A 16,653-nucleotide genomic window follows, 5' to 3' on the forward strand; every position below is an offset into this window, starting at 1 on the left:
TAACAATTCAATACCTTTACGATGGTATATTTTCCTTCAAAATAAGTCAATATTTGGTTGCTCCAAAATTCGTTTGAAAAACGTCTCTCAAATTCAATATACTCTATACATATTTGGCAGAATTGCACGATAACCCTGTTTTACCGTAAGTATTTTTGAAGAAAAAGATAAAGTAAAAATACCATCCCGGATATATTTGGAAAGTCCTTGTCGTGCACATTCTAGATATATATTTTATATATATTTTATAATAAAATAAGTTATTTCTTTCTTGCTTCAAAATTCCTTTAAAAACAGAGATTCAACGCTTTCTGTATATTGACAAAAAAAAGGTGCTAAGTTTTACGATAAGATAGAGCCGTATCGGAATAGGAATACATGTATAATTATATAACAGAGTTAAGGATGATTTTTGCGAGCAAGGCAGATGCTCTTCTTGAAGATTTTATAAAATATATTATATCTAAAATGACTCGCCCCCTACCTCAGACTCATGTGGGAAAGTTGACAATAACTTGCAGAGAACAAGTTTGTACTGGTACAGAATCCAGGAACACTGGTTAGGTTAACTATGTACCCTTTCATAACTGAAATACTGTTGACAAATGGCGTTTAAACTCAAAACAAAACAAATTACAATCGACCTAAAATAAATTATTATAAGATGTTAATTCAATTTTCTAAATAATAAGATGACACGTCTTTCGATATTTTAAATACAATAGTATAACCTATGACTATAAAGGACTTTTCTCCTTCATTCAAAAAATATTTCACACCTGAAATGACATGCAGTGACTCTGTAACGTAACTTGTTACTTCGCACGACGAAACGGGTAAATCTATATCAAAATTGATGAGAAAATATATTGTATGTTTCATTTTTTTTTTGGCTTGTAGCATTTTAATGTAACACGGTCAAGTAAAATATGAAACGTTAGGTTTATTAAGTACCGAGTGACAGTGAGTGTACTTACACGAAATCTACGTCAGCGGCATTTTGCTGCTACTCAGGAACGACTAACTTATGTAATTGAACAAGTTCTTGAAACATCTCTGCACTTGAGCTCAGGGTTACGGAATTCCATACACGACAGCCCGCTGCCAGCTGTCAACTGCTACCTGCCAACTGTTAGCTGCCTACTGCTGTACAGAATTCCATAAACGACAGTCTACTACCAGCTGTCAACTGCTGTCTGCCAACTGCTTACTGCCAACTGCTAGCTGCCTACTGCTAGCTGTCAACTTTCAACTGCTTCCTGTCAACTTCAGGTGTCAACTGCCAGATGTCAACTGTCATCACAGACGTGTCATAATTCTTACATGATTATCTTTCTTGTCTCTATATAACAATTACGACAACAACAATTAACTTTCTAATCAAATTAAATTCGACATTTTTTTTTTCTTTAAAAAATGCTGCTTAAACAAAACCAACCTGAAACTAATGCCGAACTACAGTTGATTCTCCTGTAAAACATGCAAGGGCTTGCGGGGAGGGGAGGTGGGCATCCGGCGCGCGCACCCCATCCCCACCCGCTAAAACCGCCGGAGCATAGGTAATTTGTCTTTTGTTCTAGGTGAAAACAAAAGTGCAAAATATGCATTTTTTCTCGCTCGCTACGCTCGCATACGTAATTTGTCTGTTGTTCTGGGTCGAAAATATAAAATATGCATTTTTTTCTCGCTCGCTACGCTCGCATAGGTAATTTGACTTTATTCTAGGCAAAAATATATAAGATATGCGTTTTTTTTTTCTCGCTTGCACAATAAGATCCAACAAAGTTTGTATGAGTTGAGTTGTCTATAGTAGTAATGCTGGCGTACACTCGATGCGGGAAAATATTAATGCCGACCGTGGTTATCTTCTTATACGCAGGGAAACTCAAGACTATTTTAATTGTAACAGTTTGTAATGTACTTCTATGCTCAATAGAGTATTTAAACATTGAAATTGAAATACTGTGAAATCATATCAGAAAGGATAAAGAAGAAAACCCATGAAACTTATCAGGTTAACGCCGTAGAAGCTTATATCATCATGTCTTTCTACACTGACGAAAACTGTATCAACGGATTGAAGTTCCATCGCAGCCGTCACGGAGCTGTGTTCGTAATAGCCTTTATACACAGCGTATGCACCTGCAACTTCCACGCCGTGTTTCTCTATAACAATATGCATTTCAGGATCATTTGTATTCGATTTCATCATCAGAGACGTAGAGAAGATGTAGATGCCAGAAATAGGTGCAATGAATGTACCGTTTCCGGCGTGGTAACTGCTGCCAACATTCAAAGAAACTGTCTCGAAGACGACCCTGTTATCCGCGTGTGAATGTGGCAATTTTGTTGCGCCCAAAATAGTAGCCTCAAAAGCAACTGTCTCTATGGTGTCCAATACAAACCGTTTCTTTGTACCTAAAATGGTCATTACAATATATTATATTATTTTGTAATAATGGTAGGCCTATCATGCAAAATACTAGTCAAAAAACAAGATACTTAGCCTATGGAACAATTAACTCGATTCTGCTAATTTAAACAAACTCATCTCCTATAATTCATAACTTGTCTGCTCTTTAAGCATATCTGCCTATACCATTAACAAACAAACTTAATCATAGTAAACACACATTAACTACACATACAAATTTCAACACTTCTATATTGATACAAATGCTGCAGTCCAAAGTTTGAAGCTTTTATCTACAACATAAGTGTAGGTCAAAATTTTACTGTTTACTCCTTTAAACATCTGTATGCCCGTAGCTTTGGCTTTGTTACCACTACCTTCTGTCTTGTCTTTATGTTGCTCGGCAGACGCTGTTTTGACCATTTTCATACAACGTTCCAACGCTAGTTCATGGCTACGTACTTTCACTTTCAGATCTTTCAAATCACTTTTCCTCTTGTCATTGTCCTGGGCGTCAACTTTTTCAGTCAGGTCATAAATGCTTTGCTTCTGTACAGGAACTGTCTCCTGCAGGTCTTTAATCTGCATGGCTTGAAGACTGATTATATCATTCTGCCTTTCAACTGTAATTTATATCATTACAATATTTAGTCTGAAATCTTTTAATTATATTTGTGATTACTATTTTGTCTAGTTTTTTTTTTCAATTGTCACCCACGACACCTTGTATCTGATGTTTTCCATCACCATGAAGTAAAACCAGTTTTGTTATTTATACTAAGCGCCAAACAAAGGAACCAAAGGTGTTATTTTCACGTCTTTGGTATGACGTGGCAAGGGAACGAACCCACAGCCTCTATCAGGCGTTCTACCACTGGCCTTGTTTGTACAGGCCGTTTGTACATCTTATGACGTTCTGATGGAAAGCTGTAGACCAGTGGAGAAACGTACCAGTTACATACCATAGTGGACTGGTCTTGGGGATGGTCTACCATCAGCCGATGTTTTAGATGTTTTATTTGACATCTATATGTTGGGTTTTAAATTGCTATTTTTGTTATAACTTTTTTCAACATTTACATGACAGGCGAGTTTAAGAAAACGCCTAAGGAATTTTGAAGAAAAGCATATTTTAACAAGTATTTTACATTTATGAGATACATGTTTAATATTTGGTCATAAACGTTTTCTGGAAACTGCGTGAATTTCGAAAAAAAAGAAAAAGAATTTTTTTTTATATATATATATTGCAAGCAAAATAAGGGAATGGCTTTTCTTCAAGAATACCGAACATATTTCTACGTATATATGTATTATAAGATTCTTTCACTGGTTATAGGTGCAGATGGGAACTGTTTAGGCGGTAACGAGGTTCCTACCGAGTTACCGCCTAAACAGTTACCCGAGAGCCGGATATTCCCATCTGCACCTATAACCAGTGAAAGAATCTTTTTCTTGCATACCGATATCAAGATATAAGAATAAAAATAAAATCAGTCGAACGGTTTTCTTTTTAGAACTATTTCCTATAGCAGCGTATTTAAACAAAACGCGGGAAACCAACGTCCGTAAACAGGAAAGACGTCATGAGGGTAACTGTTTAGGCGGTAACGAGGTTCCTACCGAGTTACTGCCTAAACAGTTACCCGAGAGCCGGATATTCCCATCTGCACCTATAACCAGTGAAAGAATCTTTTTCTTGCATACCGATATCAAGATATAAAAATAAAAATAAAATCAGTCGAACGGTTTTCTTTTTAGCACTATTTCTTATAGCAGCGTATTTAAACAAAACGCGGGAAACCAACGTCCGTAAACAGGAAAGACGTCATGACGTTTCAAAGACAAATAACAATGTTTAGTTCCGGTTTTGTTTTATCAGTTGCAGCGTAACGTAATGAATTTTTGATAAAATAACATATTCGAGAAATATACTATTGGGAACAAAGAGGAACTGTCAAGGTACTGGATTTTTATTCTGTTTTTTCGAAATAAAATATAAAGAACTACATAAATCCTCTACATATATGTAGTTCGTAATACGTCATTTAAAGCACGAGAGTCACCTACAGTACATCCCGGGGTGTAAGATGGATTTTTCTTGCATACCAGACGGGATTTCCGGTATTTTTACCGGTGCTGGAAAAATCCATCTTACACCCCGGGGTGTAAGATGACTCTCATGCTTTAAATGACGTATTACGAACTACATATATGTAGAAGATTTATGTAGTTATTTATATTTTATTTCGAAAAACGGAATAAAAATCCAATACCTTGACAGTTTCTCTTTGTTCCTGATAGTATATTTCTCGATTCAAAACACGTTATTTTATCAAAAATTCATAACGTTACGCTGGAACTGATAAAACAAAACCGGAACTAAACATTGTTATTTGTCTTTGAAACGTCATGACGTCTTTCCTGTAGATTCAATATGTGTGAGTTTCACACAAAAATTAGAACAAAACTACAGATAGGATTTATCACGATTTATTGTGTGTGTTTAGGCTGTCAGTAGCCTACTAAATGAATATCAGTGTATGGGTCCCGCTTGTAATTGTTTACTTCTGTAATAATCCGGAATAATCCGAGGAATTTTAAATGCTATAACAGGAAACAAACTTTTGTCCTATATTTGCATAAAACATGTTAAAATCTACATTCTAACACGATCCGATTCGTTTTCCTATTAAACAAAGAAGGCAGAAAGCAGTGAATTATTATACAACAAATCACTGTTCTGACGTCACAATTATTACGTCATGGCGTCAAACGGCATAGTGGCGCGCTGGAAAAGAAACCGATGGAAAACGGGCAAATACGTAATGAATGCCGTCAAGGATGTACTTAAAATCATTGGTATCGTGTTAGAATCGAAATAATATATCCCATTTAGTGATTTGCTCTTGAATAAATCAATTTATTTTATGTTTTCAAGTGAAAGATAGAGTTTTCTCAGTGAAATAGAAGTGATAATCCACAGTTTTGAAACAGTAGATTGTCATTTTTATTTTTCACTGTTTTTGCCAAACTAGTTCCGGTCCTCCGTCGCGATTGAAGTCAAATTGTATACCGAGCGTTATGAATACCGGGGACCAAAATGACGACGACGTCGTTAAAATGACGTCATTTGCGTTATGCTTTCTGTTGATCTTTCCCGCGATTTTCGACATTTTATAAAGTACGTGACAAAAGTAGAGTTTTACACATGAAATAAAAAGAAAATTTGTTTGTGTCAGTGAAATATCAATTTCAGTTCACTCGTGAGCACCAAAAAAGTCATTTTCACTCGTGGCTACGCCATTCGTGAAAATATCAGTTTTTGATGCTCACTTGTGAAATAAAATTGATATTTCACTGAAACAAACAAATATCCTTTATGTCACAAGTTGTTGTTCAGATGCGTATTATTATATCACTCGGGCTGCGCCCTCGTGATATAATTCCTTCGCATCTGAACTCCAAACAATGATTTATTCAACGACAAATCACTGGATGAGATATATTATTTCTTAATTAAACATATACGTATTATATCGATAAGCGTTCCTTTCATTTTTGTAAACTCGCTTTAAGCACAAGATTTGCAAGAATTCAAGATCAAGAGCTTGACATTTCTTTTGATTAAGATAATGAAACATTATATCATTTTACATCTTTACTTATGACAGCTAAATTATACTGAACCGTCAAATACGTATGTGCTTTCAAATTTTAACAGTCGGTTCAGTAAACAAAGACAGTTCATTCCTTACGATATTGATTTCATTTCTGGTGCTTTGCAGTCCGTTTAAAGTTTCCGAAATCTGCCTAAGGCACTTGAGAATGCTGCACAATGAGCAATCAGTTGAGTGTGCTAGTATTTCGATTGGTGAAGTTTTATGTTCCCATAGTATATGTTCATAAATTTAATCTATATGAGTCACAATGTAATATTAGGAAAATAAAGGAATAATTTAAAGGTTTAAACAACGAGGATTATAAGGCTCTTACATGGATGTCTGTGCAGGGCAGAGTTTTCAAAGGCCGAAGGTGCGCGAGAAATGGCGATCCGAGCTCGTGTTATTAAACATCTTTCAGACATATTAGATCATTTTTTTGTCTTTGCAAGATTTCAACTGTAAAGATATCTTAACTTCGTTTTACTCTCTGACTACGAAACCAGGGTGGTGAGTTCGAGCCCCCGTTCTTACAACTAAAATTACTAATCTTAGAATCAGTGTCCCGTGTATGGGTGCTTTACACCTTGCATGCTAAACAATCAGGGGAGATTCTGAAATTTTAGCGTTTTGTATACAGTCAAACCTGTCTATAAAGACCACCCTTGGGAGAGCCAAATTGTGGTCATTATTGGCAGGTGGTCTTTATTCACAGGTTAAAATACACTGTAAATGTTGAAATGGGAAACCTCCTTTTTGAAGAGTATTCAATTCCTACCAAAAGCCTACTTTGACTGCAATTCTCAGGGGGGGCGTAGGTTCAAGCCCCACTGGGACCAAATTTTTTTTTCTTTATTTTCCTTTTTTCTAGTAAATTTTTACTTCTTTCAAGACCTGTTATTGATTTATTGTACAAAAGTGGGAAAAAAATTATTTGATAAGCAATTTCTTGCTGTTCAGAGTAAATTTACCTCTGAAACAGAAGGGACAGAGTTACACATTTTTAAAAATACTGAGTTACATGCGGTAAAAGTTCTCTATTTTGCCTTTATCCTTAGATTACATATTGTGGAAGAAATGTAGGTAGGTTATACATGGTTATTTTTTAATAAAGGGAGCAAAATTCAAAACAGACCCGCAGGATTCGACCTTAATTTTTCAATGTTGGAGTTAGAATTCTGTCTCCTTAAATCCGTTTATTTGAGGCACCCTAGAAAAAATGATATTGACAGTTTTATTTTAAGTTTTATAATAGTTTACCAATAGTTTAACTTTTCTTTCATAAAAAAATAATGGTATAATGAATTCTCTGCAAACGTTTTAGGTAAAGGCCATCATTTTGAAATTTGTCTCTACTTGAGCTTGAGGAATTACCATAAATTACACAAAATTTATAAAAAACGGCACGGTAGTTTTTAAAAATTTGCAACATAGTGCAAAGCACGGTCAACTGTAAGAATATACAAAACAAATGCCATTTTTCTAAACATTACTATTAGGGGCCTAATACCTTAACACAGGTTTGACTGTATCTTGCCCTATCCTCTAACTAACATTAATAACACTGTCAATCTTCTGTAGGAGTCGTCTATACGGGTTACCGGTTGAGACTATAAATAGGGTTACATGCAAGCAAACTTTTGCGGCGTACGCCGTTTCGTGGTAGGCATCCAGCAAAACGTACGTTTGGCTTTCCGGCATTTCCCGGGTTTATCCGGCGTACGCGGATGTGCATCGGTCTTGGTCAAGCACTGCTATTATTTTTTTTTCCATGGGCTTCCATTATAAGAAATGACCCTGTCACATACACCAAACTTGACAAATGTGATTTTTCTTTAGGATAACATTACGTACATAAACAACAGAAATTTTATACAGGGTTATCCAATCCAAATTTTTACAATTTTTATTCAAACAAACATACCCCTTTTTGAAAGGTATTTAGAGGCAAAATGCCTATTGAAAATATTCCAAAAGTCTCAGAGAATGTCGTATTATTTGATTTCGACACTAATTTTATGATTACAAGAAAAAATTCTTTTATCTAATCAGCATTTGTCTCATTGTATTCTTACAGGTTTATACACTTTTTTTTACCAATACAAAGCCAAGTTTAAATTGCAACCTCTGATCTCTTCCGTAATAGGCTAAACAGCAAATCATACAATACATTTTCCGGCGCGATAATACCAATAAAGGTAGAAACATATAGAAAAAAAAAACAACAACATTTTACTTATTTGAAACTGGCTACAACAGATAATCATAACAAATAAGACATTTTTAGTTGCATCTCACATGACCGGAATTCGCCTAAGCGTTCGATTATTAAAAACCGTCGAGAAATTGTTTTTGTACCTTAAATGTCAAATGAGCCGCGCCATGAGAAAACCAACATAGTGGCTTTGCGACCAGCATGGATCCAGACCAGACTGCGGCATCCTAACGGTTTCTCTAAATCAAATAGGCTTTGAAAGCAAACAGCATGGATCCTGACCACACTGCGCGGATGCGCAGGCTGGTCTGGATCCATGCTGGTCGCAAACCCACTATGTTGATTTTCTCATGACGCGGCTCAAATTATGAAACACGATTAAAAAGTAACACAGAGTGTTTATGTCTGCCAAAAGAGAATACATACCTGATATAAAGAAAATTCTTTTTAGATACATCTGATAAGGATGAAAAAATTGCGATATATCTGCAGTGCATAAGAACAAAATAGGATGTATTTTCCAACTATTACCCTATTATCTCGCCAGTTTCGTCTTCTTGTGTGGTTGAATATGGCTGAATTCTAGAATGCATAACATTAATCTATATAACAAATGTTTGGAAAGAAATAACGTCAGATTCCCGCGTATTACATAAACATCCAATGAGCTGTACATGTACAACATAAAGCTATTTTTATTTTGCTTCTTAAATAATAGAGTTAAACACAAGTAATGAAATGGTTATGAAATAGGGCTGATGTACCTTTTCAGGCAATATTGGCATATTAGACCGATACTGGCCCTCGGATTAAAGCACCAGGGCCTATAACTCTCCTCAAATGCCAATGTCACCTTAAGCCACACCATCCATGATGTAGTATAACCTATAAATGATGTAAGTGTCGATTCACTGAAGCAACTTTCGAAGTATCGTCGCGGAATAAAATCTAGTTTGCGCCACGTCAACTCTATAGATGCAGGGGAACTGAAAGACCGACATTGACGTACCGCTCTTTTACTTCGGCTACGGTGCTAGATATTGCTATAACAAACTTGTGCATTATGTTTAATTGATAAATTTACAGATATTGAAATCATTTTAGTAAGGATAAAGAAGAAAGCCCATGAAACTTGTCAGATTATCGCCGTAGAAACTTATATCATCATGTCTTTCTACACTGACGAAAACATTGTCCCCGGATTGAAGTTCAATCGCAGCTGTCACGGAACTGTGCTCGTATGTGCCTCGATACGCAGCGTATGCACCTGCAACTTCCATGCCGTTTTTCTCTATAATCACATGCATTCCATGATCACTTATATCGGGTTTCAGCATCATCAGAGACGTAGAGAAGATGTAGATGCCAGAAATAGGTGCAATAAATGTACCGTTTCCGGCGTGGTAACTGCTGCCAACATTCAAAGAAACTGTCTCGAAGACGACCCTGTCATGCACGTGTGAATGTGGCAATTTTGTTGCGCCCGAAATGGTAGCTTCAAAGGCGACTGTCTCTAGGGTGTCCAATACAAACCGTTTCTTGGTATCTATAAAAGATCATTAATAACAATACATTATATAATTTTGAAATATTGGTAGACAAACATAATGGAACTGTTAAAAGAAAAAGAACATAATTAGTCATTTTATTTATGGAACAATCAACATGAATCTGCTAACATATTGCTCTCCTGCACTTCATATCTTCTATATTCTACAAACGTTTTTGCTTATATGGGACGCGTCATGAGAAAACCCTTTCAAAGCCTATCGCAATTAGGGAACCCGTTATCGAACAGCATGGATCCTGGCCAGACTGCGCGGATGCGGAGGCTGGTCTGGATCGATGCTGGTCGCAAACGCACTATGTTGGTTTTCTCATGGCGCGGCTCATATTTACAATAAACTAATTGTTAATCTTTTATGATGCAAATGATGCGTTTTAAATTTTACGGTTCAAAGCTGTTAGAACTGTTAGAAATGTTTTACTTTATTATATATATAAGACGTATATTTACTGTCCAATGCTTTAACCCGCTGTATGCCTGTAGCTTTGTCCTCGTTACCAATACCTTCTGTTTTGCCTTTATGGTGTCCGACATACGATGTTTTGACCATTGCCATACAAAGTTCATGACTATGTTTGATCTCTTTCAGATTGCTCAGCTCTTTCATAATTTTCTTTTTGTCGTTTTCCTGGGTGGAAACTTTTTCAGTCAGTTCAGAAATGTCCCGCATCTGTGCAGAAACTGTCTCCTGGAGGCCTTCAATCTGCATGGCTTGCCGGCTGATTATATCGTTCTGTCTTTCAACTGTAAATGAAACGATGCTAGAAGTGCATGTACTTATTATCTGTGTTCAAAATGTTTTATTTGTAGTTTAATTAAACAAATTCATTTATAACTTATTTAGGTCAATGTTCCGCAGGTTTATATTCATCACACTCGACACCTCATTTCTGAGGGTGATCATCACAATAAAGAATAACAAGTATCGTTCTTATATGCTGATTGCCAAACATGTATTTTACTGGCCAATAGGGGAAGCTTCCCTTAATTAAGTCAACCTGTCGGTTTTACGCTACTTCCCGAGTGGGATAATTGGTATTGTATAAAATGACTTACCTTTATTCTCCAAAGCTTTGAGACGAGCAATAATATCTGCAAGAGGTTCATCACAATGAATTCCACTGATCGCTAAAACAAATAACAGGAATCCAGAGGAAACAAGCATTTTTTCGTGATTCAAAACTTGTGCTGTTTAACACTTAAATTCTGACCTGAATTTTTATACCAAAATGAAAGATAAGATTTATAACAATTTTGATAATGATAAATGTCGCCTTTTGTACCTCAAGGGTTTCAACTGTTGACACTAAAATCCAAGGATTGGTATCTCGAGAAATTACGTAGATTCTATAATAGGAAAACAATATGCGTAGTGAAGGTAGTAACTATGTACAGACTCTTGAGGTAATCTCATTTAGTAGCCGCTGAATAAAATAGCCTAGACTGGAACTGGTCCGTCTATTGCTAAGGTGTTTTGCACAGGCTGAAATTTCAAAATTTTTACTCTTCTAACTTTTGCATTATTCAGAAAATTTTACAACTGAATTAAGTAATATGTTTTACTGTGTATTGTTACAGGATTTATTGTGTAAATATGACAACGATTAACATAGCATCAAGTACCTTTAACCGAATGGGCCTCCTGGCTGAGTGGTTAAAGTATAGTTCGTACAATGTCTTCATCTCCCAGTTTTTTAAATATAAATATTTAAATAAAATAAAAATGTTTTGCTTTCGTGCACCTATTCATAGGAATAGACGCAGTGGTTCAGTGGTAACAAGTCTGACTACGAAAGGCTGAGTGATTAAAGTATAGGTCGTACAATGTCTTCATCTCCCAGTTTTTTAAATATAAATATTTAAATAAAATAATACTGTTTTCCTTTCGTACACCTATTCATAGGAATAGACGCAGTGGTTCAGTGGTAACAAGTCGGACTACGAAACCAAGGGTCGTGAACTTGGGCATCCGCTCCTCCAACTCAAACAAGTGTTCTGGATGACTCACGGGCTATGTTGGGGACAACATGGGTGGTAAATGCAGCTTTGTGGTCCTTTCTATCAATTTCCGGTGGAGTTAAGTTATGAGTACTGACTGTGAGATTAGCGACGACTATTTCAACTAAGGAGTTGCGTTCTATCTTTCATTTATAACTGAAACTCTTTACATCTTAGTTTTTTTTACTGTAGCAGATGCTCTGCTCATTGGAGTTTTTTTATCCATTGTATATATACGTGAGTGTGCAGTATATTGGATAGGGCTATTCTTCTAGTGTTTCATACAGATAACTCGCGGGCAATTTCATTTGTAAAATGTTGTGTAAACTTCAGACTAGCAAAGTTGGTACGAAGGCACGACCGATAATTACTTAGATGTTTTCTATGGAGTTTGACGTTGTCATTATGATAGTGCTTCTCCGAATCAAATTCGAAAAACGTAACGTAATTTGTTAAAAAGATACATCGTAATAAAATGAAACATGTGTTGCAATATCCTTTTTATTTGTGATGTAAGGAGTCTAATATTTTTATATACATTTATGTATATATTATAATGACACGTCATGTTTAAAGTGATAGCATGTGGTCAAAGAAATATCGCTACCAAAACAGATCCACTTTTTACATAGAAGCCATATTATATGAAAATTTAATGATAAATAGGCAAAAGTGAGTTTTGATTTAATCAAGCACCACACTGAACCCGTTGTACGCCACGCGCGATACACCCTTTGTTCTTTCTTGTTTTTAAATATATTGAATCATGCTTCTGTTATCTATAGCTATACACATTTATAACAAATAGCACTGTTTGCTTATAACAAGTTTATTTTTGTAAATATATAATTTTCATTTTAAAACATTTCACAATGTAACAGACAGAAGATGCAATATTCCAAAATTTTAATGTAAAAAATATACTTTTCTCAAAGACAGATACAAATAAATACTTGATGCAATTTATGCAAAATTTGACAGTACAACATGAATCTCCTCGACACTGAATTCACATTCCTCCAACAGGAATTTTCATCACTTACTGAACCTGATAGTTACAGATTTTCCATATTTTTGGTATTACAAGAGGGTCATGATGACCCTGGATCGCTCACCAGAGTAATATGTTTCAAATGTCAAACTGATGATTTTTAGAAATTTTTTGGAAAATTTTCCAATGTACAATCAAGTAACCCCTGGGGCGGGGCCAATTTTACCCCGGGGGTCATAATTTGAAGAAAGTTTGTAGAGGTCTACTTGGCAATGCTACATGTCAAATATCTAAGACCTAGGCCTTCTAGTCTATTTTTAGAAATTTTTTGAAGATTTTCCTATGTAAAATCAAGTGACCCCTGGGGCGGGGTCAATTTTGACCCTGGGGTCATGATTTGAATAAATGTTGTAGAGGTCCACTAGGCAATGCTACATGTGAAATATCTAAGCTCTAGGCCTTCTGGTTTATTTTAAGAATTTTTTTGAAGATTTTCATATGTTAAATCAAGCGACCCCTAGGGCGGGGTCAATTTTGACCCCGGGGGTCATGATTTGAACAACTTTAGTAGAGGTCCACTAGGCAATGCTACATGTCAAATATCTAAGCTCTAGGGCTTCTGCTTTTTGAGAAGAAGATTTTTTAAGGTTTTCCTATGTAAAATCAAGTGACCCCTGGGGCGGGGTCAATTTTGACCCCGGGGGTCTGATTTGAACAAATTTTGTAGAGGTCCACTAGGCGATGCTACACGTGAAATATCTAAGACTTAGGCCTTCTGCTTTATTTTAAGAATTTTTTTGAAGATTTTCCTATGTAAAATCAAGTGACCCCTGGGGCGGGGTCAATTTTGACCCCGGGGTCATGATTTGAACAATTTTAGTAGAGGTCCTCTAGGCAATGCTACATGTCAAATATCTAAGCTCTAGGGCTTCTGGTTTTTGAGAAGAAGATTTTTTAAGATTTTCCTATGTAAAATCAAGTGACCCCTGGGGCAGGGTCAATTTTGACCCCGAGGTCATGATTTGAACAAATTTGGTAGAGGTACACTAGGCAATGCTTCACGCCAAATATCTAAGCTCTAGGGCTTCTGGTTTTTGAGAAGAAGATTTTTAAAGTTTTTCCTTTCTGTTGCCATGGCAACCAGAGTTCTGCATGAAATTCAATTCTTTGAATAATCTTCAAAGAAGACCATCCAAGGAACATCCCTGTGAAGTTTCATCAAAATTGGCCTGTTGGTTTAGGAGGAGATGTTGTTTAAATGAAAGTGTGGACGGACAGACGGACGGACGGCCGGACACCGGACGGTGAGCGATCACAATAGCTCACCCCGAGCACTTTGTGCTCTGGTGAGCTAAAAACTAGAGCTATCACAGTAGTGACGAATTATACCATCACAATACAGCCTTGTCACAGAAGTAAGCCAATGTCAAAGTCGAACTGTTCCGGGTCACAGTGACCATGACCTTTGACCTAAAATCAACAGGGGTCATCTGCTGGTCATGACCAACCTTCCTATTAATTTTCATGATCCTAGGCCCAAGCGTTCTCAAGTTATCATCCGGAAACAGTTTAACTGTTCTGGGTCACTGTGACTTGACCTACTGACCTCAAAATCAACAGGGGTCATCTGCTGGTCATTTTCAACCTCCATATTAAGTTTCATGATCCTAGGCCCAAGCATTCTCAAGTTATCGTCGGGAAACGGTTTAGCTGTTCAGGGTCAATGTGACTTTGACCTCAAAATCAATACAGATCATCCACTGGTCATGACCAACCTCCCTATTAACTTTCATGGTCCTAGGCTCAAGCCTTCTAGAATTATCATCCGGAAACCGTTTAACTGTTCCGGGCCATTATGACCTTGACCTCTGACCTCAAAGTCGAACTTGACCTGTATTTTATGATGTTACACCTGTGTACCAAAAAATATTAAAATCTGTCAAGTCCTTCATGAGTAATTGTCCGGAAACCGTTTAACTGTTCTGGGTCATTATGACCTTGACCTTTGACATACTGACCTCAAAGTGGAACTTGACCTGTATTTTATGATGTTACACCTGTGTACCAAAAATTATTTAAATCTGTCAGGCCTTTCATGAGTTATTGTCCTGAAATGATGAAAACCAATGGACCAACTGAGCGACCGACAAGCTCGTCCACAAAAACTTCGTTTGTGGGGGTATATTTAATCATATCAGGAGTCGTAACTTTTGATTTGTTACATAAATATTATCTAAATTAGAATGACACTGAAATTGCTTAAAAGATTAAAAAGCGAAGTTCACAACACGGTCCAGAAAAAATCGCACATGGAAGTCTCGATATTACACTCATGTCCTCCGTAGGCTGGTGATGTATACCAAGTTCCATTTCTATTAAATCGAAAATGTAGGAAATGAGTACACACTGTTCTACTGTAGCTGTAATATTCAAAGTCAAACTCCATAAATAAGAATCAGACATAAAATTCCTGACACAATGCACATGTCCACTTCATGGTGATGAAGTACACCAAGTTTCATTTCAATTTGGGTGAGTTGGAGTTTATGTTGAATCGACACAAAAAAGTCATATATCGCCGACCATTTCAATTTGATAAAAGTGTAGGAGAAGTGGCGTACATTAAGAAGTTTGATAGATGGGCACTCAGTTCAAATGCTGCCTCCGGGATCTTCATTTCTCCATTTTATTTTTCCAAGAAAATGTCCATAATTTTGAACAGTAAAATATTTTTAAATGTAAGTATTGCTCCAGCTGAAGTCAAATCCTATAAAACTTTTAGAATCTCAGTGTGTGAGCTTACATAAAAATGTTTTAATAAGTCAAATATTGAGACAAAATCAAGCTTTTACCAACCACTTATACAGGGCTTTTCTGAGTTACATTAATATAAAATCTCAAGACATTTTCAAAATCTGAATCTTTTTTTTTTTTTTTTTTAATTTCAATAATACGGTCGGAGGATGTGATGATGTGATTCTCATAGTAAAATACTGTGCACATTTTTGGCCCTTGTACAGTTGGAAAAAACCTATATGTATATTGTTATATGGTAAGATATTAAGAATGTTTTATACAAATGGAAACAAAACTGCAATTTGTCGAAATTTTATGTCTAAAACTGACTGAAATTTACAGTACTCAAAATGTTGATCATAAATTCAAATTAACTATGGCATTACATATTTTTAAAGTTCCAATTACCTGCTTCACAGTTCTTTTGAATGATGTATACAAGTAATGCTGCTGTCTTATATCACAGAGAAACCTAGGAAGACCCTTGTTATGAACAGTAGGTTCATACAACACATCATCTTAAGATATATATTATAGTACATTAAAAACCAAGGGAACTATAATTAGAAACTTGACACAATAAAAAAAATCAATAACAAAATACTGCATCAACATTATAAACAGTTTTTTTTCTCCAAAGCATGTCAAAACTGAGACCAAAATGTTTTAAAAAATGGGCCCCCTAGTCCTTTTAAAATGCTGAAAAGTTGTTCGATAAAGGGTTGGGCAGCTCTTCTGTCCCAATTCCGGGTGTGTGAGGAAATAATCATAATCACAGAATGACTTAAGAGTCTATATGACCAAGTATTGCGAAAGTGGCAAAATACTTAATCTTAAGGACCACAATGGAAATAAGAGTTTATTTTAACTCTTCGTTGTGTTATCCTTAACATATAATGTTGATTGACATGGCTATATTAATTCATACATGTTTGTTTATTGTTTGATTGTATGTTTTAATTATAAGTCGCCATGTAAATTGTACATTTTATATTGAAATAAATCTATCTA

The 16,653-nt window shown here is 35.9% G+C and overlaps 2 protein-coding genes across 2 annotated transcripts; both read right to left on the reverse strand.

The window, feature by feature from the left end:
- Positions 1-1,975: 1,975 nt before the first annotated feature.
- Positions 1,976-3,439, reverse strand: LOC128558099 (cerebellin-1-like). The gene is made up of 3 exons (XM_053546930.1): positions 3,376-3,439; positions 2,791-3,036; positions 1,976-2,418 (listed from the first exon to the last, which is right to left on the reverse strand). The coding sequence occupies exons 1-3, from the start codon at positions 3,437-3,439 to the stop codon at positions 1,976-1,978; spliced, it is 753 nt and encodes a 250-aa protein (XP_053402905.1).
- A 5,905-nt stretch (positions 3,440-9,344) lies between these two features.
- LOC123549996 (uncharacterized) lies at positions 9,345-11,151 on the reverse strand. The gene is made up of 3 exons (XM_045338443.2): positions 10,914-11,151; positions 10,308-10,601; positions 9,345-9,836 (listed from the first exon to the last, which is right to left on the reverse strand). Exons 1-3 carry the CDS (start codon positions 11,020-11,022, stop codon positions 9,391-9,393), a joined length of 849 nt encoding a protein of 282 aa, XP_045194378.2. The 5' UTR covers positions 11,023-11,151; the 3' UTR covers positions 9,345-9,390.
- Between the last annotated feature and the right edge of the window lie 5,502 nt (positions 11,152-16,653).

This window comes from Mercenaria mercenaria, chromosome 6 (genome assembly GCF_021730395.1).
Source record: "Mercenaria mercenaria strain notata chromosome 6, MADL_Memer_1, whole genome shotgun sequence".
Taxonomy (NCBI): domain Eukaryota; kingdom Metazoa; phylum Mollusca; class Bivalvia; order Venerida; family Veneridae; genus Mercenaria; species Mercenaria mercenaria.